A 24,938-nucleotide genomic window follows, 5' to 3' on the forward strand; every position below is an offset into this window, starting at 1 on the left:
GTCTCTTTAGAAAAGTAAATTATAGGGAAGGACGCCAGCAGATTGAATTTAAAAAATAACCTCAGAAATGTTAAATGTCCAGGAATTAAGTTGATACCTTTTATTCTGGCTATACTCCACAATTTCTATTACAAATATTGGCAGTAAGACCAGTTTAAAGACTTAAACTCTGTCTCAAAAATAAATAAACGTTAAAAAAAATTAAAACAAAAAGGGGGCGCCTGGGTGGCTCCGTCGGTTGAGCGTCCGACTTCGGCTCAGGTCATGATCTCGCAGTCTGTGAGTTCGAGCCCCGCGTCGGGCTCTGTGCTGAGAGCTCGGAGCCTGGAGCCTGTTTCAGATTCTGTGTCTCCCTCTCTCTCTGACCCTCCCCTGTTCATGCTCTGTCTCTCTCTGTCTCAAAAATAAATAAACGTTAAAAAAAAATTAAAAAAAAAAAGACTTAAAGCGTCATTCAGTAAAAATGAACCTGAGGGCGGGGCGCCTGGGTGGCTCAGTCGGTTAAGCGTCCGACTTCAGCTCAGGTCACGATCTCACGGACCGTGAGTTCGAGCCCCGCGTCGGGCTCTGGGCTGATGGCGCAGAGCCTGGAGCCTGCTTCCAGTTCTGTGTCTCCCTCTCTCTCTGCCCCTCCCCCGTTCATGCTCTGTCTCTCTCTGTCTCAAAAATAAATAAAAACGTTAAAAAAAAAAAAAATGAACCTGAGGGAGACTTGTGGCAGACCCAGACGGACCTTAGAGACACCGCTCCCTATAAATGCAGGTGTGGCCTCAGGGGTCACTCTGAGCACTTACCGCCCAGACTGCAAGGCTCCATTGTCGCATGGGGTGCTCGTAGGACCGTGTGCACACTCTCGCAGGACCCCCTACATATGCCAGAAGTGGGCTCTAAGCCCACAGCTGCTCGGTAAACTCGTGCGCCATCAACAGCATGGGCTCCCCCTAGCCGTCACCTCGAGCCTCTGGAAAACGCATCTCACTGAAGGAACGTAGGCCGTGTGTCCACACCGCGGCCTGAGGGGGTCTGTTTGGTCCCGTGACAGGAGCCAGACTGCCTCTCACAGTCATGAATTCCCTAAACGAGTAACAACGAAATAATTGGGATGTTAGTGAGCCAGACAAAGGACAAGTGCCACCATGACCACATAATTTTCAAAAATAAGACTTAATGAGTAAGAGTTCTCGAGAACTGGCTCTCCTACAGAAAGCAGTTCTAAATCCTGGAATATGTTGTATATCTGCTACAAATATATACAGCTGACCCTGAAACAACATGGGTTTGAACCATGGAGATCCCCTTATACACAGATTTTTTTTTAATTTATCTTACTTTTGAGAGAGAGAGAGACAGAGTGTGAGCAGGGGAGGGGCACAGACAGTGGGAGACACAGAATCCGAAGCAGGCTCCAGATTCCCACCTGTCAGCACAGAGCCCGATATGGGGCTCAAACTCACGAACCGTGAGATCATGACCTGAGCCGAAGTCGGACGCTTAACTGACTGAGCCACCCAGGCGCCCCTATACACAGATTTTTTTATTTTTTTTATTTTTTTTTAAATTTTTTTAATGTTTATTTATTTTTGAGACAGAGAGACAGAGCATGAATGGGGGAGGATCAGAGAGAGGGAGACACAGAATCTGAAACAGGCTCCAGGCTCTGAGCTGTCAGCACAGAGCCCGATGCGGGGCTCGAACTCACAGACCGCGAGATCGTGACCTGAACCAAAGTCACACGCTTAACTGACTGAGCCACCCAGGCGCCCCTATACACAGATTTTTTTAAATAAATACAGTACCGTAAATGTATTTTCTCTTCTTTGTGAATTTCAAAACAGCATTTTCTCTTCTCCAGCTTATCTTATTGTAAGAATATGGTATATAATACATCTAATATATAACATATGTGTTGATCAACTGTTTATGTTATCGGTAAGTCTTTCTTCCGGTCAACATTAAGTTATTAGTAGAGGCTGGGGTGGGTCAAAACATGGATTCTCAATTAGGTTCCCTGAACCTGCATTGTTCAAGGACCAGCTGTATCTATCTGTTTTATATGCAATATATATAAACATGTATACTAAAAACAACAGGACAGGACCGCAAACAACAGCGAGCAGGAAGTGGATAGTATTCAAACACTGCCAAAGGAGCACGTTCAGTGAAGTCCACACATATATGAATCTAGTCCTCATGGCATGAGGTGGTAAGGATTTAAGCAAAGGGCTTCAGTCATAACTTTGGATGTTGAGGAACAGGATTTGGAACTTCCAGAGTGGAAGGAGGTACGGGTTGGGGGATGCAAAGGGACAACACAGAAGCAAAGGAGCCATAGTGAGGGAACCCCCAAATCTGCATAAACACTGGTAACCCCTAAACTGAGTTTAGTTTTCAGCTGCTGGCACTGAAGGTAATTAAAAGTTAGGGACTGAAGCCCAGCAAATCACGGTGTCTCAAAAATAGCAAGAGACCTGAACACGGTGAACATTGAACTCAGCAAATACTTGGAGCTTTCTGCAGACACATCCTGTGAATGTGTCTAACCACACACCCACCAGCTCAGGAGGATCCACCAGAACAAAAATCCATACTCTTCAGAGGAAGATAACAGGATCCAGAGTCTCTATCAACAATGTCCATTATACCTAAGAAAAAAGAAGAGGAAAAAAAAAACATGCAAAGTTGTAGCAAAGTGATACTCGCTAACAAGAAAAAAAACGAACACCTGAGATGACCCAGATGTTGGGCTTAGCCAAGAAGAACTTTAAAGCAGCTATGATAAGGTCTTCTATGTAATATAAACACAACTATTATAAGGTTCTAGGTCTTAAAGGAAAAGATGGTCTTGATGAGTGAACAGATTGTGGAAAGAACCAACTGACATTTCAGGAACAGAAGAGTGAGAAGTTCACTGCTCAAGGGCAGATTGAGAATGCAGAAGGAAAAAGTTTTGGTAATTTGAAAAGTTGATAAACCCCTAGCAAGACTGACCACCTGAAAAAGGGGGAGTGGGGAGAGGAAGAAAACACATATTATAAATATTAGGAACATAAAAGGGAATTATTGTAGATCCAACAGAGATGAAAAGGAAAATAAGGGGCAGAGGTGCCTGGATGGCTAAGTCGGTTAAGCATCTGACTTTGGCTCGGGTCATGATCTCATGATTAGTGGGTTCAAGCCCCACGTTGAGCTCTGTGCTGACAGCTCAGAGCCTGGAGCCTGCTTCAAATTCTGTGTCTCCCTCTCTTTCTCTCTGCCCCTCCCTTGCTCATGCTCTGTCTCTCTCTCTCTCTCTCTCTCTCTCTCTCTCTCTCTCTCTCAAAATAAATAAACATTAAAAAAAAGGAAATAAGGAGAAACTGTGAACAAATTTATGCCAATAAATTCTACAGCTTATATGAATTGGACTAATTCCTTCAAAAACATAGTTTTTCACAGAAAGAAATATGAATAGAAAAATCCACGGAAGAAGAAATAGAAAATCCATATAGCTCTACGATGTATTTCAAAGATTTAATTCACTATTAAAAACATTCCCACAAAGAAAATTTTTGGCCACAATAGTTTCACTGGTAAATTTCCATTAAATCCTAAAGGAAATAATAACACAAATCATGTAAAAACTTATTAACTGGAGAGTGAAGGAATATGATACTTCTCAACTTATTTTATGGAGGCTGCTTCACTCTGATACCAAAAGTGTTACCCAAAAAAGGCACTTACTGAGCAATGTATTGTTTTAAAATAACAAAATATTAACATTCCAAATCCAATAATATATAAAGAGAACCAAGTGCAGTTTCTTCATGACCAAATAGGGTTTATTCCAGGAATGCATGGTTAGCTTAATCTCTCTCTAAAAATCAATGAAGGGATCTACCATATTAGTAAGTAAAGAAGAAACCAAGACATGAGGAAAAAAATAAAAATCTCAGCAACTCCGGAATAAAAGGGAAACCTCCAGTTGGGTGGAGAGCCAATATACATATTAAAATTATCTAAGATTGGGTAAAAGATAGGGCATCAACCCTCACCATTTGTCCTTAACATTAGAGTGGAGGATAGCCAGTAATAAGGCAAGCAAGACAAACAAAATCGAGACTAAAAAAGAACTTCATTCTGTTTATTCTCAGATGACAAGACCGTTCACACAAAAAACCTAAGGAAAATACAAAACAAATACTACAACAAATATTGGCATTTACCAAGGCCGGGTCAGTAGCCAAATAATGTAAAAATCAACCATATTTCTCAATGAACAATTGGAAATGTAAAATTTGTGGGGTTTTGGAGAGTTTGTACTTGGCAATCTTCTTCACCTATTTTGCTCATTCACCTGCCACCCTCCTCTCTGGCAACAAGCAGCTGTTCTCTGTGTGTAACAGTCTATTTCTGTTTTTTTGTTTGTTTATTTGTTTTTTATTGAGATTCCACATATGCAGGAAATCATGTGCTAGTTGTCTTTCTCTATCTGCCTTATTTCATTTAATGTAATATCCTAGTCCTGTTGTCTAAGTGGCAAGATTTCCTACTTTTTCATGGCTGTGTAATATTCGTGTGTGTGTGTGTGTGTGTGTGTGTGTGTGTGTGTGTGTGTATGAGAGAGAGAGAGAGAGAGAGAGAGAGAGAGAGAGAGAGAGAGAGGGAGAGAGAGAGAGAGATCTTCTTTATCTGGTCATCTATTGACGGACAATTAGGTCGCTTCCTTGTCTTGGCTATTGTAAATAATACTGCAGTAAACACAGAGGTGCATGTATTCCTGAAATTCGTGTTTTCAGTTTCTTTGGGTAAATACCCAGTAGTGGAATTATGGGATCTTATGGTAGTTGCATTTTGGTTTTCTGAGGAGCCTCCATGCTGTTTTCCAGAGCAGCCACACCAGCTTATGTCCCCACCAGCAATGTATAAGGTCTTCCTTTTTTCTACATCCTCGCCAACACTTGTTATTTGTAAAAGGGTTTTAAATATCTCAACAGCGTCATCGAATCTCTACCCCAGAAACCACAAACGCTGCTCCTGGACAAACTGACAGGAAAATTCTCAAATATACATCAAAATGCAAACAAGGTTGGAAGAGCCAAACAATGTTGACAAAGAACAAAACTGGGCAACTCATGTTCTTGGCTTTTTGTCCCGGTCCAGACGCAGAACACCGCACCTCTTCAAGGACCCCCTCCCCTTGTAGGGAATGGTGTTTGGAAGCCAAGAGGCAGGCGCTCCCTGGGCTCATTGCTGGTCCCTCTTAGCTACCACACACACGTCCGAAATTATTTTGGCGTCTCCATCGGGCTAAGTGTGAATTCACGTTGTTTCGTGGCCCCAAGTATAGTCTACTGTGGTGACTGTGCAGTGTGCACTTGAGGGACGTGCGGCTGAGGCTGTTGTTGGTTGGAAGACAGTGTGATTTGGAGCAAGAGTAGAACAGGGTTTCTTGGCCACAGCACTACTGATATTTGGGGCCAGACGACTCTTTCCTCGGGAGCCTTCTGTGCACCTGCTGGACGTGCAACCTCATCTCTGGCTGCTGCCGTTACATGCCCCTCCCCCGAGTGGTGGTGACCCAAACTTTCCCCAGACCTTGTCCCACGGGAGGGGGAAACTCCCTCGGTTAAGAACCGCTCGAAGAGATTACATCGGTGTGGCCAGAGAGTGGATCTCACCGGCACGTGTGAGACCTGTGCTCGTCCGAAGACACCGGTGAGAAACTGGACAAGGCCAGCCCCAGAGTGAAGGAAAACATCTGGCATTCGTGTCTGACAAGGGCGCTGAATGCCCGATGTAGGAAGAGCCCCACAAAACAAAAACGTGAACCAAGTAACCCAATTTTTAAACTAGAAGAGCTGAAAAGTCCCGTCGCAAGAGAAGATACACAAATGGTCACCGCGGGAATGAGAAGTACAGCTTTGGTAGATAGCGCTTCAGGGCCGCTACAGGGGCTTAAACGAGGAGGGGTGGGGACACAAGATCCCAGGGAGGGTGTGGCTTACAGAGGGCAGGCAGAACTTGCCCAGGTTGTATTTGAGACCCGTGCATCTTGCTGCGTATCGACTCTGCTTCCACTAATAAAAACGTAGTGGGTATTTCTACTTCTGTTCTACGATTTCCATTTTAGAGGGAAAAAAATCTTTTTCTTCTTGTCGGAACTGTTCAAACAGTTGAAATGTTCACTTGAGGCAGAATCTCACATGGAAAAATGGGGTCCCATCCGGGCAGCCCCTCCCCTATCAGCTGCCCCCGCCCCCAGGAGACACCCTCACCAGACTCCCTGGAAGACAATGCAGAGCCGCCACTCTGGGCCCCCCTGGCCGCGTCCAGGCCTCCTGAGGGACAGATTCAATGCGACGTCTGTTAACCAAGCGCTCGCCAGGTGAAGGCCCCACTCTCAGCCTACTGTGGAGAACATCCCCACTGTTCAGTGAACGCTGTGCGTTAAGTCCTGATCCTCACCTGGTAGACGCTCCCTGAGCAGGGACCGTCCGCAGGGACACGGGGGCCTGTCCTCCTTGGGGACAGGACTCTGAGGGAAGCCCGTCTGAGGGGACGCGGGAGCCCGTCTCCCGGGACTTGGGAGCCCGTCTTTGGGGACATGGGAGCATCTCTGGGGATGTGGGAGCCCGTCTGAGGGGACACAGGAGCCCGTCTCTGGGGACGCGGGAGCAGGGGTTGAGCAAAGGGAACACAGGCCAGCTTCCATCCCTGCCCCCCGCCCCCCGCCCCCCGCCCCGGACCCAGCTCCCAGGCAGAGCTGTGTTCACACAGGGGCCTCTCTTGCCTCCCCCGCCCAAGTGTCCTTCCCACAGCATCTTCTCACTTCCCAAAAACACATGGACACGTCCCCCCAGAACTCACGACTTTTCTCAGATGACCCCGGCGCTGTCCTCCGCATGGACAAATGCAACAAATTGTTTGAAATGGTCACTTACACTATCACTTTCTTGTCTTTGCTGCGGTCAGTTTCTGCCCCAAATCCACTGAAGTCATTTCCCCGGTGGCCTCTGTGACCCCTGATTGCGCTGAGAGCCGCCCCCACAGCCTGGTCTCCTCGCCTCGGCCTCGCTGGCTCCCTGACGCCCAGGTGGCCCTTCCTCTCCATCCCTGCTCCCCTGTGGTGACCGGTGACCTTGCTCCGCGTCACCCTCCGGCCTTGGGGCTCACGCCTGTTCCACCTTTCTGCCCCTCGGACGAATAATCAGCGGACACTGTGCCCCAAGCAGGAGAATGAATGCATGACCACAGAAGCACCACGCAGCTCTTCATAGTGTGGAGCGATGCCCTCTGCGTGTGGAACGGACACGTTCAGGGTGGATAAAATGGCTTCCTTCTATTTCTCCCTCACGCACTCTGAATCAGCCTTCACCACTTTCCTAAGGAGACCAACATAAAGGGGTGTTTTGTCTACATTTTCGAGTCTGTTTATATGGATCTACGCAGCTGAAAGCAGAGGCCTGGTTAGCATGTATTTCGTTCTGTGAGCCTGTGTTACAAGCATCTGAGGTCGCAGAAGAGGCTTGTCAGCCTGGGATGCAGCCCATGGGCCCAGAATGGCCGCGGGCAGGAAGGGAGACGTGGGAATTCTAGAAGCCTCCTCCCCGCTGTGTGGTCACCGTCCCTCTCGCGGCCTTCCAACACGGGCCTCCCTGGTGCCTGTGCACACAAGACTGTCCAGTGTGGGTGTAGTTTGGAAGGGAAAGAACTGGAAAAAATACCTTCATGTTATTCTGGAAAACTTTTTGTAGTTTCCTTTTAACATTTCCTCAGCTGCTGCCAACCTATGCGTGAAAATAACCTCTACCCCTGACAACGAGCATCCCAAGGTAGAAAGTGTCGATTTGAGGAAGTAACCAAGGGGCTTTGAGGGGGTTTCAAAATGCTATAGGATTCCCGAGGATGGTTTCTAGGGAGGAACGGGAGTGTCCTGGGGTCAGGGTTCCCGGGGATCTTGGTATGTCCTGTGCAGAAGACACATGATGCTGGCTTCTAACCCCAATTGTGCCTCTTAGTCTTGCTTCCTGCTTTTCAGCCTCCAGGTCTGTGATTTACAAAGACAGCTGGTCCTCGGGACACTGTATCATAAAATGCTAAACCATTACAATAAAAACAAAATTCAAGGGGCGCCTCAGTGGCTCAGTCAGATAAGCATCCGACTTCTGTTCAGGTCATGACCTCACGGTTCGTGGGTTTGAGCCCCACGTCAGGCTCTGTGCCGACAGCCCGGAGCCTGGAGCCTGCTTCGGATTCTGTGTCTCCCTCTCCCTCTGCCCCTCCCCCGCTCACGCTCTTTCTCTGGCTCTCTCTCTCTCCCTCTGTGAAAAATAAATAAACATGAAAAAAATTAAAAATATTCTATTGGGGCACCTGGGTGGCTCAGTCGGTTAAGCATCCAACTTCGGCTCAGGTCACGATCTCACGGTCCGTGAGTTCGAGCCCCGCGTCGGGCTCTGTGCTGACAGCTCAGAGCCTGGAGCCTGTTTCAGATTCTGTGTCTCCCTCTCTCTCTGACCCTCCCCCGTTCATGCTCTGTCTCTCTCTGTCTCAAAAATAAATAAACGTTAAAAAAATTTAAAAAAAAATAAAAATATTCTGTTAAGCCTAATGAGGCTGAAGTTGGTCCTCCAGTAATGGAGGACCATGCTTTGGGGGCTGTCTGCTTCTATGACTCCGTAGCTGTGATCTTGGGGCTGAAGGCATGAATTCTGCAGCCAGATGCATGCACAGAGTCTGGCTGGGCCATGCGCTCTGTGTGAGCCTACTCCAGCCACGCCGTGTCCCGTTTTTACAATGTGGAACGATCACAGCACAAGAGCATGCAGCCAGTGTTAACAATTGTGAGTCACTGTTCAAAAGAAAAAAAAAGAATGTGTTCAGCGTTCTACAATGGCAACTTTTCTCTAAGTGGCATGCCCGGTTTGGGAAGAGAGAGGTCACGGGAGTTAGAAAACGTGTTTGAAACATAGAATCGCAACATATACCAAATCATGTGTGAGTGCCATCCAAAAGCCACCAAAAGGGTCATCTGCTCTCATTCCGAGGACACGTGTTCACTCACGGCGCCCGGCATGGGCTAAAAGCGCCGATTCAGAGACAGACACCAATCGTTCTTTAGGGGCTCTGAGACCCGAGCATGTCACCACGCGAGGTGGTCGTGTCAGTCACAGGGGAGAGCTAGTCTGTAGGAAGAAAGTGCGAAATCAGTACCAACCGGCAGAAATGCAAGGTGTGAAATGAGCCATGTCAAGGAAACAGAAGGAGGGAGAAATGCAGAACGCTTGCATTTTTGCGGAGTCAGAAGTGAGGCCAGGAGCCTAAGTCAGGGGTTTGCGCAGAGGCTGTGCCCACACGTGCACACAGGACGAGGGACAGCATGCACACACAAACACTGATGAGGGGGCCCGGCCCTCTCGCCCCCACACAGTCCTGGCTGCCGTCTGTTGGCTTTTTGCCGCTCCCACGGACTCTGGCCACTTCCCTGCCACATCCACAGCGGGTGGCCACACGTGGGGGTTTGCTCACCCGTCTTCCTGGTGGTCAGGCCCGGCGCCCGCCCTGGTGTGGGTGTGGATCCCCAGGCTGAAGCAGGGGGGTCACACGAGGCGTCCAGGCGGAGCCGCTGTCCCCGTCATGTGCCCACACCAGACCTGCCTTATGCCAGTTTCCTTCTCTGTCTTTGTTTTGTTTTGAGCGAAGGGAGCTGGAATGTTACACACCTGGTTTTGAAGCAAAAATCACCATAATAATAATTCGTAATATAAATTGTATTCTATTTATATATAAATGAGCGTTATTGATTTTAGCAGAAATAACGACTTCAAATCTGTAATAAATGGGCTTTGTTTAATCTGCACGTGTCACAGAGCCCAAGCCCTTGTCTGCTGTCCCATTTTCAAAGAAAGAAGTAAATCACAGAGAAAACAAATTGCGTCTGGAATTTGCTCTGAACGGCAAGGCGCTTACTTTAACCGGCCACGGAGCCAGACTCTGGCAATCCAGTATTTGGGTACATGTTTACATGCAGACAGGTGTGCTGGCCCTGTTGAGTGTCCCGGTGTGACCCAGCACAGGAAAGAAGAACGGCTAATTCCCTTCTTACTACTCCAGTGTTTGCTCAGATAAATTGAGTTTTTATTATGGAAAGATTGTCAACAGAACTTGAAAGAAAGGGAATTCAGTTGGCCAGGAGTTTAAGCTAAGCCGACCTTTCCATCTGCCAGACGCCCTCACGGTCTTCCCATACTTTTAACATTTTAGAAAATAGCAAGAAAGGGGATCAGAGAACACTGATTTTTAGGAGCATTTGGAGGAAGATGACCGTTAGGATAATGAGACGCAGTTGACTTCTTAGTCTGCTCTTTCTGTCCTCCCATCCCAGAGTCTGGACGACGTTGCACAAGCGAAAACGGAAGGCTGGCCTCTTTTTTAACTTTATTTTTCCGAATGCGTAAAGTTGCCAGAAGCTAACATGATTTTTATGAGACTCTCAGGGTTTGGGCTTAAATTCAGGAGCCAGGTCCGCTGTTGTGCTGTGTGAACGGTTCCAGTGCTTTCCAGCGCCCTGTTTCGTTTGTGTGGAACGATCCGGACTTCCCTACCTGGCCATAAAAAGCCAGCTTTCCAAGAAGCTTTGTAAATAACACCACTCCCTCCCCGCCATTACTTCTGTAGCTGAACCTGCGGGTATTCGCCCAAGACCAAGCTGTCCTTCAAAAGACAAACACGTGGCTGGAAATTTTCTAACAGCCGCTCGGTGGCGGCTGGAACGCCCCTCACCTGCTCTCCCCCTTCGGTGCATGCTCACGGAACGCCTTTCTCTTCATTTCTTTTTCTCTTTTAGCCAGAGCTACCTGCAAGCCGCAAGGGACGTGTCTGCTGCCCACAGCCTGGACCCCTCTGCCAAGTACAACTCCCCGAAATTCCGCTCCCGGAACCAGAGCTACATGAGAGCCGTCAGCACCCTGAGTCAGGCCAGCTGTGTGAGCCAGGTTGGGAACCTCTCCGTCCCCTCTCCCTCGGGTCCGGTCTCTGAAGCCACGTCCTCACGGCAGTCACCTGCTCGGGGGACGGCGGCCCCGCCCGTGTCCGAGGAAGGCAGCGAACGCAGGTGACGTTCCTGCCTGGCATCGTCTGGCTGCAGACGCAGGGACCCTGTGAGACTCGGTTCTCCACGCCCCCTACGCCGGCCTCCTCTGGGTAAGGGGTGGCGCCTCGGCTGCCTCAGCTCAGACTGTCCTCTCCCCAGGCGGCTTCCCCGCTGACACGGGCGGGGCAGGGCCGTGACAGTCAGGCTGTCTGTGCTGGCCTCCACCGCGGACGCTGGGGGTCCAGTAAGAAGAGGTGAAAGTGGTGGGTGGTGCTTGGTGCCCCCAGAGTCGTGTCTGTCGGGCTCAGAGGACCATGCCCGGCTTCACACGCGGCCCCGGTGGGATCCGTGGCCCCGGGTGAACGGCGGGTGTGGCCGCCGGCGAGTCGGGGACCCCACAGGCGTTCCCGCCCTGCTCTGAGCTGTGTGAAGAACGCGCCAGAGCAAGATGAGCCGTATGCCGGAGAATCGCTAGGAATTGCATCTCTAAGTTTTTGACTAAACAGGTTGCTTACTGGTTTCGGCTGCCGTTAAGAGCGGTGCCGGAGGTTTTCAGGGCTCCACCACGTACCTCCTTCCGCTCACTGCAGGGCGGGCGCCGAGAGGGCGGCCCGCTGCCTCTGACACCCGTAGCCTGTGCAGTCCCTCAACCATCGCGAACTTCTTTCCCGTCGGTGCGGAGAGTAAGGCGGCCACCCAGGGTGGTAGGGAGAGGCAGTCCAGCTCGCACAGCGTGCGCGGGGCGGTGGCTGGAGGGTGCCGGGCATCGCTGCGCAGACAGGGGCACGTGCTGAGTCCTCAGTGCCACCGCAGGATCATGGTAGCAGTGGCCGTAAGTACGCGGTCCCTCCTGCTCACGGATCGTGCCGCGGGCTTCCGGCAGCTTGCCGGGGGCTCGAGCGAGCCGGAGACTCTCTTGCCCAGGCTGTCGCTGCCTCGTAGAGCAAGAGCCTGCTCATCTTGCCGTTTGTTGTCTCGTCAGAAAGCCGTGCTCCGGACCTCTTCTCCTACCCTGTCCGGGTTTTTCCTGTCCCGCAACCGAAGAAAGAAAGACCTTACTCGTTAATCAGCTCAGACGCGATTCCTCCTCAAACACAGGATGAGGTCTCCATCCGCCGCAGAGAGAATGCCAGTGACCCTTTGTCCCCCCATGACAAGGAAAGGACCGTTCCTGAGCCTGTACACCGGGGCCGTGCCGGCCTTAGCCCCGGACCCCGACCCTGGGCGAACCGGGACAGAGGGTCACGCCATGGTCCCAACTCAAATGCCCCTGCTAATAATAATGAGAACAGCAGTAACGACAGCAGACGGACAGCAACTAGACTACCGTAATTACCGACTTGATTGGGGACACACCCCGTTTCAGAGTAAAGCCCAAGGTGACGGCAGGAGGTGGTAGCTAAAGAGAGCGGCTGTGCCCAGAGGCACCCTTCCCCACGCCCGCACACCTATCCTGAGAGGCCAGCGGCCTTTCCGCCTCCAGCAGCCGCGTCGCCAAAGTAGGGCCTCAGAGTCACACACGACCCACGAGGTTTGCAGCAGGGCCAGGTTTGCACTGCAGACGCTTTGTCTTTCTCTTTCCTCCTTCCTCCCTCCCTCCCTCCTTCCTTCCTTCCTTCCTTCCTTCCTTCCTTCCTTCCTTCCTTTTCCTTCTTTCCTTCCTTCCTTCCCTCCTTCCTCCTTTCCTTCCTTCCTCCTTTCCTTCCTCCCTCCCTTCCTTCCTTCCTTCCTTCCTTCCTTCCTTCCTTCCTCCTTCCTTCCTTCCTTCCTTCCTTTCTTTTCCTTCCTTCCTTCCTTCCTTCCTTCCTTCCTTCCTTCCTTCCCCTTCCTTCCTTCCTTCCTTCCTTCCCCTTCCTTCCTTCCTTCCTTCCTTCCTTCCTTCCTTCCTTTCCTTCCTTCCTTCCTTCCTTCCTTCCTTCCTTCCTTCCTTCCTTCCCCTTCCTTCCTTCCTTCCTTCCTTCCTTCCTTCCTTCCTTCCTTTCTTTTCCTTCCTCCCTTCCTTCCTCCTTCCTTCCTTCCTTCCTTCCCTCCTTCCTTCCTTTCTTTTCCTTCCTTCCTTCCTTCCTTCCTTCCTTCCTTCCTTCCTTTTTTTTCCTTCCTTCCTTCCTTCCTTCCTTCCTTCCTTCCTTCCTTCCTTTCTTTTCCTTCCTTCCTTCCTTCATTCCTTCCTTCCTTCCTTTCTCTTCCTTCCTCCCTTCTTTCCTTCCTCCTTCCTTCCTCCTTCCTTCCTTCTTTCCTTCCTTCCTTCCTTCCTTCCTTCCTTTTCCTTCCTTCCTTCCTTCCTTTTCCTTCCTTCCTTCCTTCATTCCTTCCTTCCTTTCTCTTCTTTCCTTCCTTCTTTCCTTCCTTCTTTCCTTCCTTCCTTCCTTCCTCTTCCTTCCTTCCTTCGTTCCTTCCTTCCTTCCTTTCTTTTCCTTCCTTCCTTCCTTCCTTCCTTCCTTCCCTCCTTCCTCCTTTCCTTCCTTCCTCCTTTCCTTCCTCCCTTCCTTCCTTCCTTCCTCCTTCCTTCCTTCCTTCTTTCCTTCCTTCCTTCCTTTCTTTCTTTTCCTTCCTTCCTTCCTTCCTTCCCTCCTTCCTCCTTTCCTTCCTTCCTCCTTTCCTTCCTTCCTTCCTTCCTTTCTCTTCTTTCCTTCCTTCCTTCCTTCCTTCCTTCCTTCCTTCCTTCCTTCCTTCTTTCCTTTCTCTTCTTTCCTTCCTTCCTTCCTTCCTTCCTTCCTCCCTTTCTTTCTTTCTGGAGTGCAGCCAACAGGACGTTACCTTAGATTCAGGCTACACATAGTGATTTGACTCTTACACACTGTGCGGAGCTCACCATCTGTCCTGTTACGTTGCTGGTACAATGTAATGACCTCCGCCCCACCATGCCTGTTATTCCTGTGACTCATTTGCTCCATCAGAAGCCTGCATCTGCCACCCCTTCAGCCATTTTGCCCAGCCCCCCTCCTCATCCCCCATCCCCAGCAACCATGTTTGTTCTCCATGTTTATGGGTCTGATTCCGCTTTCTCTCTGTTTTCACTTGCTCTCAACAAACAGATTCCAGTTGAACGCACACCATACCTCTTCAGACATTCCTGTGAAACTGGCCAGTTTCCCTGGGGCTCCTCATCATTATTTTCCAGACACATAAGCCATGTACTACCCTCAAGTATGTGTGTTTTTGGTGAACCCAAGCTGGGATTTCCAAAAATACGTTGGTAAAAAAAAAAAAAACACTCTCACACCTTTCTGTATCTGAAAAGATTCGTCGTTGTAAATAATAGCAATAGAAGACCAGTTGGTTGTTTTACAGACTCTGATGACTTTGATTCCGACCGCTGAGTTCTAGGATAGGACTTTAACTTGCGCTCCAGTTTTAATTCTGAAAAAAGCATATAGTTCCTTAAGATACTCCCGGCACCCTGGTGGTGGGTGGGCCCGTTTCACACGTGGGAACCGATCTGTAGTCATTGTGTGTCCGACCCTGGCCAGTGCATTCCAAGTCAGGGAGGAAGAGGCCGTTCCCAGTAACCGAGGACGATGCCTTTGGGGTGCTGCCTCTGGTGAACCCCTCGTGTCCCTGAGACACTTGGCTTGGTTGCTAAGCTGCAGAAGTTCACCCATCATCTTTAATACCCAACGTCTCTCGAGCAACAAACATGAAATTAAAAGTCTAACTGAGCCTCTGTGAGACTTGCTTATCTCTGAGCCATGCTGTGAGTTGAGCTTGAGTCTCTGAGCTCAGGTCCGGCTTCTCTGAGCTCACGAACCGGGAAGAGTCCGCGTAGGCATTTGGAGGGTCTGGGATGATGCCCTGGGGTTGCCGGCGGTGAGCGTCCGGGACGGTAATAGTGCACGTGCGGTTACACCTGCCCAGTGACCAGCTTGAGGGATGGAATTTGTTTTTAACCATGAGAGTTCTCACCTGGAGGGATCTCACCGAAAACGCTAGAAACGCACATTGACAGGTTGCGTTTTGGGAGGTGTCGGCATGACACAGGCCACCTGGGTGCAGACGCGCTGTGTGCCTGGGCCGTCCCATCGGCGCCGACCCTTCCCTGGCCTTTCCTTATCTCCCTGGGGTTCACCAGTTTGTCAGCCCATCGGACAGGGGACCCCAGTGCTGTTCTTATTCTCAGCACGACGTCCCTGTGGTTTCAGAGAACACAGTGGGCTTGTTGGTTGTACCCCCACCGCATGTAATGTCTGTCCGGCTGGGTCTAGACCTTACCCGGAAGAATGACCACGTTCTCCATTTCCCAGAAACGCACGGGGAGTGATAGGCTTGAAGACCACCTAGTCCTCCACCATCTGGTAAACAATAGTATGCTGGCGGTGTGGTCCCCATCAGTGTGATGGGCTCTGCCAGCGACTGTCACCCAGGGCCACCCAGCAGGGCATGACCTTGTGGTTTCCTGGCACACGCAGTGCCCAGCCACATGAACCGAGCTGCTTCCCGGCTGCGCAGAGACTTGGGGACACACAGCAGCGAGGGAGGCCCTGGGTCTCGCAGCAGTCACCTGTCTGACAGCCAGGGAAGACCAGGGGTTCGTGTCTACACCTGGCATGTCCCACGGCCACCCATGGAGACGAGCAGACGGCACCCCAACCCCGTGCTCTGTGCCACCCTCCCATCCCCTCCATCCCCACCACACCGAGCAGCCTCCTTTCCTGTGTCACCTTGTCATCTTCCCACACCCCATGTGGAAGGCCTGTGTCCCACCTGGAGGTGTCACAAAGCCACGCAGATGCCCGCTGCCCACACATGCTGGCACTCCTGGGGTCGGGCGCTCCTTATGAGTCCCAGCCCCCTCCAAGCAAGCTGCAAGGACACATCCCTACTCATCCTCAGGCTGTGAAGTGGGTCCCCAGACCTCCCCCTGGCCCCTCACTGCAGATGGAAGGCACACGTGGGGAGGCACAGCCGAGCTGCGGTGCAGGAAGGGCACCTCAGCGGGAGTGAAATCACAGCCTCCAGCCAGCGGGGACCTGCCACACTCTCCCCCCACCCCCGGCTGTTCTCACCTTCGGGGCGGCTCTGATGCCTCCTGAGCTCATCACTGCTCAGGCTGCACATTTGCTTTGTTTCAGTGCATCCACCATCAGGGTAATTCTGTTTCTTGGAACTAGCAGGTGGTGCTAGGGGTCTGGCGTGTCCTAGAACTTGCAGGTGGTGCTAGGGGTCTGGCGTGTCCTAGAACTTTCAGGTGGTGCTGGGGGTCCGGCGTGTCCTAGAACTTGCAGGTGGTGCTGGGGTCCGGCGTGTCCTAGAAAAGACAGGTGGTGCTGGAGGTCCGGCGTGCCCTAGAACTGGCAGGTGGTGCTGGAGGTCCGGCGTGTCCTAGAACTTGCAGGTGGTGCTGGGGTCCGGCGTGTCCTAGAAAAGACAGGTGGTGCTGGGGGTCCAGTGTATCCGAGAGCTGGCAGGTGGTGCTGGAGGTCCGGCGTGTCCTAGAACTTTCAGGTGGTGCTGGGGGTCCGGCGTGTCCTAGAACTTTCAGGTGGTGCTGGGGGTCCGGCGTGTCCTAGAACTTGCAGGTGGTGCTGGGGTCCGGCGTGTCCTAGAAAAGACAGGTGGTGCTGGGGGTCCAGTGTATCCGAGAGCTGGCAGGTGGTGCTGGGGGTCCGGCGTGTCCTAGAACTTTCAGGTGGTGCTGGGGGTCCGGCGTGTCCTAGAACTTGCAGGTGGTGCTGGGGTCCGGCGTGTCCTAGAAAAGACAGGTGGTGCTGGGGGTCCAGTGTATCCGAGAGCTGGCAGGTGGTGCTGGAGGTCCGGCGTGTCCTAGAACTTTCAGGTGGTGCTGGGGGTCCGGCGTGTCCTAGAACTTTCAGGTGGTGCTGGGGGTCCGGCGTGTCCTAGAACTTGCAGGTGGTGCTGGGGTCCGGCGTGTCCTAGAAAAGACAGGTGGTGCTGGGGGTCCAGTGTATCCGAGAGCTGGCAGGTGGTGCTGGGGGTCCGGCGTGTCCTAGAACTTTCAGGTGGTGCTGGGGGTCCGGCGTGTCCTAGAACTTGCAGGTGGTGCTGGGGTCCGGCGTGTCCTAGAAAAGACAGGTGGTGCTGGAGGTCCGGCGTGCCCTAGAACTGGCAGGTGGTGCTGGAGGTCCGGCGTGTCCTAGAACTTGCAGGTGGTGCTGGGGTATGGCGTGGCAGGGACGCTGGGACCTCTGCATCCTGGCCGTGGAAGGGTCCTGGAGCTGGCAGGTGGTGCTGGGGTCCGGCCTGTCCTAGAACTTGCAGGTGGTGCTGGGGTCCGGCCTGTCCCTGAGCTGGCAGATGGTGCTGGGGTCCGGCGTGTCCCTGAGCTGGCAGATGGTGCTGGGGTCCGGCGTGCCCTAGAACTTGCAGGTGGTGCTGGGGTATGGCATGGCAGGGACGCTGGGACCTCTGCATCCTGGCCGTGGAAGGGTCCTGGAGCTGGCAGGTGGTGCTGGGGTCCGGCCTGTCCTAGAACTTGCAGGTGGTGCTGGGGTCCGGCCTGTCCCTGAGCTGGCAGATGGTGCTGGGGTCCGGCGTGTCCCTGAGCTGGCAGATGGTGCTGGGGTCCGGCGTGCCCTAGAACTTGCAGGTGGTGCTGGGGTCCGGTGTGGTGGGATCGCTGGGACCTCTGCATCCTGGCTGAGGAGGCACACTTGCCTTCCCCACATCTTTCAGCCATGCCACTGTCTTATGGCCCCTTTTCTCTCTTCCTCTTGAAAAACCTTCTCTGGCACTATGATGGCTTCCTTCTTAAAGGAAATTCTTAAAAACTGTGGTAAAATATCTGTAACAGAACTTTCCATCTTAACCGTGTTTCAGTGTGCAGGTCAGCGGTGCCACATGCTCGGACAGTGCCCCTCACCGTCCATCTCCAGACCTCTTCCGTCTGGCAGAATGCAGACTCTGTCCCTACCAAACACTGGCCGGTGTCCCCGGTGCCACCACCTCCGTGTCTCTGTGGACGTGAGTCCCCTGGACCTCCAGCCAGCGGACTCACCCGGCGTCTTTCCTTGTATGACTGGCTTCTTTCCCCCGGCAAGTGCCCTCACGCTCCGTCCACATCACAAGAACAGTCCACCATGTGCGTGTGGGTGTACAAGTATATGTCCTCCCCAGTCCCTGCCTTCAGTTCCTGTGAGTAAATATCCCGAAGTGGCCTCACCGGACCACAGCGGTTCTACGTTTAATCTCTGGAAGAACCGCCACCCTGTTTTCCACGGCGGCCACGTGCGGGGCCGTGTCTGCTCGCCATCTGTCATGACGTCTGCAGAGCCCACCCCCGGCTCTGCCACAGACTGGACAGTCACCCTGTCACCCCCACTTTCCCAGCTTGCCCCGCTTTGGCTGTTCCGTGCCCACATTTTCCAGAAGCAGGCCCGGTTGTGTTCTGAGTTCACGGTTCACAAAGGGAGACAGAGGAAGCCTCAGGCCACACTGATTGTCTTCCATAGCTTTTACCCCACTGGCTTGGCACCCTCCTGGGATTCCCGGGGACCAAGCCGTGCTTTGAGTCCCAACGTAAAACGACCCCCACTTTTCCCAGTCCCCCTCAGGCTCGGTGAACGCATCAGCTCTCGGAGGACAGAGCATTTCAGGTCCTCTCTGGACCAAGTCTTGAGATCCTTCTCAACTACTTCTATTTGGGAGAAATGAGTCACCTTCATTTCTAGAACCTCACGGATGTGTTTCTGTAGCTGGAAGTACTAGCCAAGTGGTCCTCGCTGAGATTTTAGCCTTTAAGATGCACGAGCAGGTGTGATGGTGTCCTGCCTCAAGGACAGAGCTCCTGGCCCGCAGTGGGTTTGCAGGAGGGGGTCCGCGAAACCCCGCGGCCAGGGTGCTGGGGACGCTGGCGCCATCACTCAGAGTTTGGCCTTTTCAGGCTGTCTGATGCGGGTCTTTGACATAAATGGCATGAAATGATCTGAGGCTTCTTGATATAATTCCCCATAAGGGAAAACAGAGTGTAAGAAACGTGTAGTCAGAAAATGTCATGTTTCAACCCAGCAGGTGTGTGTCCCACAAGCTTCGTCACTGGGAACGTGAGGCTGTCATGATGGGAGTGTCGTGCTTTGTCCTGACCCCGATTTGTCTGCCCCTCTCCAACTTCAGAAACATTCCTCTGGTCTTTTCTGTCGATGCGACCCAGAGATTCTCCTCCTCACACTGGGGGCCAGGCAGCCGGCCTGCCTTCCTCCCCCCTGACGCGCGCGCGCACACACACACACACACACACACACACACACACACACACACACTTTCCTCCTCCATCTCCAGAACCAGAGAGGGTTACGCTCACTCTGTGAAGGGAGCCATTTCCCAGCATGTCAGGAGCCCCACGTGGTGCCATGCAGGGCCACGTCCAGGTCTGCAGTTAGAGATTCTGGAAGAAAGCAGGTTTTCCTTCCTGTCGGAAGGGAGATCAGCTTCTCTCGCCCGCTTTCACCCTGCAAACAGGCAGAGCACAGGTACTGAGCTGGTGTCTTTATCTGTGAGCATCACGCAGGGTGTTCTGGAAGTCGTGGGTGGCCTTCCGGGCAGTGGGATAGCACATTGGGACATTGGTGTGTGAGAGGCGGACACAGCAGGTGCAGGACGGAGGCAGGACGGTGACAGCAGGGGGTGCCGGGTGTGGAGAAGCCACCTGAGAAGTGGGGCAGACGTCCTGGGCGGCGTGGGCCCCTCCCAACGCCCAGGGCAGGAGGGACGGCCGGGTACCGATCTGGAGGGACAGCAGAGGCCACGGGGTGCCCCCTCAGCCCTCGCCACCTCCCTGTGCACTGAGCCTCCCCTCCCAGCCCCGGCCGGTGCACGGGGACTTCACCAGCAAGCATCCCACCCATGCACACGTGCTCACCCACGCGTGATTCCCCCGAGGGGTGTACCCAACACAGGAGTAGCCGGGGAGGGCTCATTTATCAACGTCCCTTTCAGCCTAACACGTGACCCACCCCGAGAGCCCTGCCCGCGGACCCGTGAGCCTCCCGTCCTCACCAACGAGTGGCTAGGCCATTAAGCTTTTCTTTCCTAACGTCTCATCTGCTCTGCACTCCGTTCTCTTCATCCTGGCTCTCCTGCGCACCTCCCTTCACTGGGCACCCAGATGAAGCCTGTAGGTTTGGCTCTTGGGAAACGTGCAAGGATCACTACCCAGGAATGGCAGGAAAAGTGTGTCCCCTGCTAGCGCTCACTGACCCCATGCAAAGTCCCTCTAGCCAACCCGATGGGCGTGCCCCTGTGTGCCCGGCACCTGCAATCCCACGCCTGTCCAAAGCCTCGATGTTTTCTTAACACATTTGGACCTTTTAGGTTCCCAGGGTGACTCTATACCTGGAAATTAAATTGCAGGCGTGAAAATTATTACTTCACCTGCTAAATTGTCAAAGGAAGTGAGTCTCCTAACATCCCAGGCCGAGCAGCAGCACGGGCAGGACGCACATGGCACAGGCTGGTGACGAAGCAATGGACAGCCCGCTGGCCGTGTCTTTCTCTCCTGGACCCGCGGTCCTGCTGCTCCCCTGGGGAGAAGGAGATGAGCTTCCTGCCAGATGTGTGCTTGGTTTCCATGATGATGCATAGAGGCAGGCTCAGCTCCTAGAGTTGCTGGGCCATGGACAGCCTGGAATGGTGACAGAGGCGCCGGGGTCGGGACGGAGGGGGGACCAGCAGCGTGTGCTCACTGACCGCCCAGGTGCCGAGCTCCACCCGCGTCCTGTCTTCTGTCCTGGACGGTTCCAGCAGGCCACCCTTTCAGCCACCCTCAGGGGCCCTCAGAATTTCAGTAACATCTCAGAAGTGACATTTTTCTTAGTGTTTGTGAGAAATAACCCAGTAAAAGCCCTTCCCTCAGCTTAATGGAGCCCCAAGGCCAATTTCCAATTAACTCTGCTGAAGAGACAGTACCTCAAGGTCAGGGTGAGTTTTGTTCTTTCTTTTTCTCCCGTGACCTGGCCACATCTCGCCATCACCTGTGCATTCTTGTTCCAGATGAGCGAGGCAGAGATGAACGGGCAGTTCGAGTCGGTGTGTGAATCTGTCTTCAGTGAAGTCGAATCCCAGGCCATGGACGCCCTGGACCTTCCCGGATGCTTCCGGACGCGCAGCCACAGTTACCTCCGAGCCATCCAAGCTGGTTACTCCCAGGACGACGAATGTATTCCCGTGATGACGCCCTCCAACACCACCCCAACTGTCAGGTCCACAGCAGGTAAAGCCGCCCTTTCCGCCTTCCTGGTGAGAACCATGCAGGGGTGCGGTCTCCATCCGGGAGGAGCGGGCGCACCTTCGCCGCACACGCGATACACTCTCCGAACGTTTGGTAACTTTCCCAAATTGCATTTGTCCCATTTTCCTATTTGCAACGGTCTTTTGAAACACTTCTTTTGTCGATAACCTTTCTTTTTCTAAGAATGCAATCTCTTAGGTATCAAAGTTCTTGCAAATAACCAGGTATAACTTCTATAAAGTTTTCTGCAGGAAAAAAAGTTTAAGGGCTGACATTTAGAAAGTGACTGTGCTTTAAATACCAAGGTTTAATAGATTGCAGTAAAACTCGAGCAGACGTGCAGTGACTCCGGGGCTCCCTCACCTTCTCCTCCGGTCTGAGTGCCGAGTGCCGCCTGGTGGGCAGATCCATAAACATGATTCACTGCTTGGAGCAGATCCTTCCTTCATGTAAATTCACTAATCATCCCCTTCAGTGTCACAGTTTGCTTCCATTCTTATGGAAAACCATATCCACCCCTTTGAAAATTTACCACCTACACGAAATATCAGCGCCCAGTATTTCCCTGCGCTGTTACTGTTTCTGTAACATAATGAATATACATGGCCTGGAGAAACCATAAAACACAGCAAGCAATAAACGTTCGCCGAGCCCCACATAAAGGCCAAGCGGAGAAAGTCAGAAACGGGCAGAGTTGGGGAGCGAGGTCATCTGAACACTGTCGGAGCAGGGAGGGGACAGTCTGAGAAGAGAGCTGTGGGGGCCTGGTGGTGAGGAGGAGCAGGGTGAGGAGGAGGGAGGGCTGCGGCAGCTCAGGGAGGGGCATCCCCACCGTCCTGCCACTCAGGAGAGGACGGCACGTGGTTGGCTAGCAGCAGACGGGAAAGGACACCCTGGACGCCAGCCTTGTTTCAGGATGCCGGCCCTCGAGCACCTCAGGCTTGTCGACTTGCCGAATCTCAGATTTCAGAAGTAGCTGTGAATAATTTATCAAAGGGCATGTGTGTGTGGGTCCTCAGTGATCTTCTTGTGTGGCAGGGGGCACCCAAGTGGAGGGTTGGTGACACTTCTTGACCGTGAAGCCTTGGGGTGTTCGGAAGAGGCGCACAGCACCGTGGGGTGCCGCGTCCCCAAAGCACAACTCTGTGGAGAGGGTAGGGCAGGGCCGTGGGCATGCCCCGTGTGACATCTGTCACAGATGTGCCACTGTGATGGGGCCTGTGGGTGGTGGGGCTGAGCCTCCAGGCCTCCTCCTAGGTGCCCTGTATCTTAGGAAGTCTATGACACCCTGCAGCGAGGTCATGGACCACCCCCCACACCGTGGCCTTTGTGGGAAATGGCCACATTAGGAACTTAGGGAGGTAATGAACTTCACAAACACTGCCTTTTAAAAAGTACACTTTTGGAGACCTTTACTGATCTACTCGCCAATATTTGTTGAATGTCTCGTATAAGCAAGTGACAGGCCCTTTCACGGTCTTCAGAAATGCTTTGAAATGATAATTACCTGGCAGAAAGTGACTTTATCGTGTTTGTCGTTATGCGAGAATAAAAATAAGACAGTTTTCATAGAGATCACGCAAGAACCAGTGCAGAACTCACACTAAAATTCTGATTTGTGTCATTTTCCCGAACATGTTGTTGTGTTCCCAAAATGTACGCACCAAATAAGTCCCAAAACATACTTCCCTCCGGAGTTTCTACCAGACCTTGGCCTAGTTATTGAGCCCAGATCTCCTCCAGGCCAGAGGGGACAGGGTGCAGACTTGGGGAAGGGTCTGAGAAGCAGGTGACCTGCTGGGAATCTCATTCTGCAGAAACGGAAAAGGGGTCACTATTCCACCATTTCCGGTTTTACCCTAAGCACTGCATTTTTTTTTAATTTTTTTTTTATGTTTATTTATTTCTGAGACAGAGAGAGACAGAGCATGAGTGGGGGAGGGGCAGAGAGAGAGGAAGACACAGAATCCGAAGCCGGCTCCAGGCTCCAAGCTGTCAGCACAGAGCCCCATGCGGGGCTCGAACTCACAGACCATGAGATCATGACCTGAGCCGAAGTCGGTCACTCAACCAACTGAGCCACCCAGGTGCCTGACACTGCGTATATTGATAATCTCACTTCCCAGATAGAATTGGGAGGGTGTGCAGCAGTTGTCTGGTTAATAAGATGAATGAAAAATCCCTACCTGCAACATCATAGAAATACAGAAGTTTGGGGGGAAACCATCCAACGACACAGGATGTAAACGCCCGCTAAGCTTCTGATCTGATTCAGAGCTTCGTGTTTGAATCTTCGAGGCAAAATGTGATCTGTCGTTTTATATTAAAATAGTTAGAAGATCGTAGAGCAACGTTGACATTTCGTAGTTACATGGGTAGGTGTGTGTGTGTGTGTGTGTGGAGAGAGACAGATTATTTTGGCAAATTGATTTTCTTTTATGGTTCTAAAACTCTCTTGAAAATAATTCCAAAACAAGCTATTTTCAAAATCATTCACAGTGATTATTTGGAAGTCTCAGATGTATTTAAATATGTATTTAAATATGTTTCTTTTTGCGGCTTGAAAAGTGGAAGCTGCTGTCATGAGGCTACGTCCCCTTGAACAAGGATGAACGTGTGATTTTAATATGCATCTAGTAGCCATTAAGTACCAAATATGTGCATGAAAGGTTTGTTAAGAATGTGAAAATATGTGTCAGACATTCTATTTTAAACACTGACAGGTGGGCGCCACCAGGAATGGGTGGCTGGCTTGGAGTGACTGGATGTCACCTGTTTTCTCCCTCGGCCCTTAAAGGCACGTGGAGATTCAGCCGAAACAGAGTCCGTTCCTGTGCTGTCCAGGGACCCCGATAGGCGTGGACCATGTTTCTCCTGCACTGTCTTTCATTATAAGGAATACACCTATCGATTAGTGTCCTGTCCTTAAACGGAGTGGTTTTCAAAACATCTAACTTTCATTTCACACATGGTTTCTTTCTCGTCGGTGAAATGATTTATCAGAAAGATTTACTTGTCTAAATATGCATTTCACCCAACTTTTCTAGGGAGAGCGTGTCATTGATATTATGGAGGAAAATGCTATGACATTAGATTATAATGATTTTTCTCTGGGTCAAAAGTTCTTTCAACAAGTGTCACAGCTGATTCTAGAAGTCATTAAAACAAAGGGAAAATCCATACAAAGCATGAACAGAGGAAACAGCCATAAATTTATTTTTATCCTGTTTATATTTCAATAATAACCTGTCCCTCGGGGGCACGTAAGAATCTGCTTCCAAGATGTCCTGGCTTCTAGGGTCTGACCGCCTTCCTAATACGCCCCCAGCCACACGGCCCATTTCCGTCACCCACCGCGTCTCCTTCTCGGACTCTGGCACCCTTGCCTCCCTCATGTAAGGGCCTGTGATGCCATCGGGCCCCACACGACCCAAGGGTGGCGTGTAAGGTGACGTAGTTATAGTCCCAGAGATTAGATGTGGACATCTGGGGGTGTGGGCATCCAGACCACCCTAACGGGACTACCACATCATTATAGTAAATATTGGCTGGGCGCATGCGTGAACGGATGGACGGATGGATGGAGGGGGTCTTCTCTGGAACCACGCCAGGAGATCTTCCTCTCAGTCACACAGAAGCATGGGGTGCCCACTGCTCTGCTGGGCGTGTACTAAATCCAAGCTCCTC

General features: G+C 51.8%; 1 protein-coding gene across 12 annotated transcripts in view; it reads left to right on the forward strand.

Annotated features, from left to right (window-relative positions):
* The window catches only part of DLGAP2 (DLG associated protein 2), a 783,073-nt gene that overhangs the window by 704,241 nt on the left and 53,894 nt on the right, over positions 1–24,938 (forward strand). For all 12 annotated transcript variants that reach the window (XM_042982841.1, XM_042982842.1, XM_042982836.1 and 9 more), the window contains 2 exons: positions 10,826–10,973; positions 21,014–21,233. In XM_042982841.1, coding sequence (XP_042838775.1) covers positions 10,826–10,973; positions 21,014–21,233 — 368 coding nt within the window. The remainder of the gene's footprint in view (positions 1–10,825; positions 10,974–21,013; positions 21,234–24,938) is intronic.

This window comes from Panthera tigris, chromosome B1 (genome assembly GCF_018350195.1).
Source record: "Panthera tigris isolate Pti1 chromosome B1, P.tigris_Pti1_mat1.1, whole genome shotgun sequence".
In the NCBI taxonomy this organism is placed as follows: domain Eukaryota; kingdom Metazoa; phylum Chordata; class Mammalia; order Carnivora; family Felidae; genus Panthera; species Panthera tigris.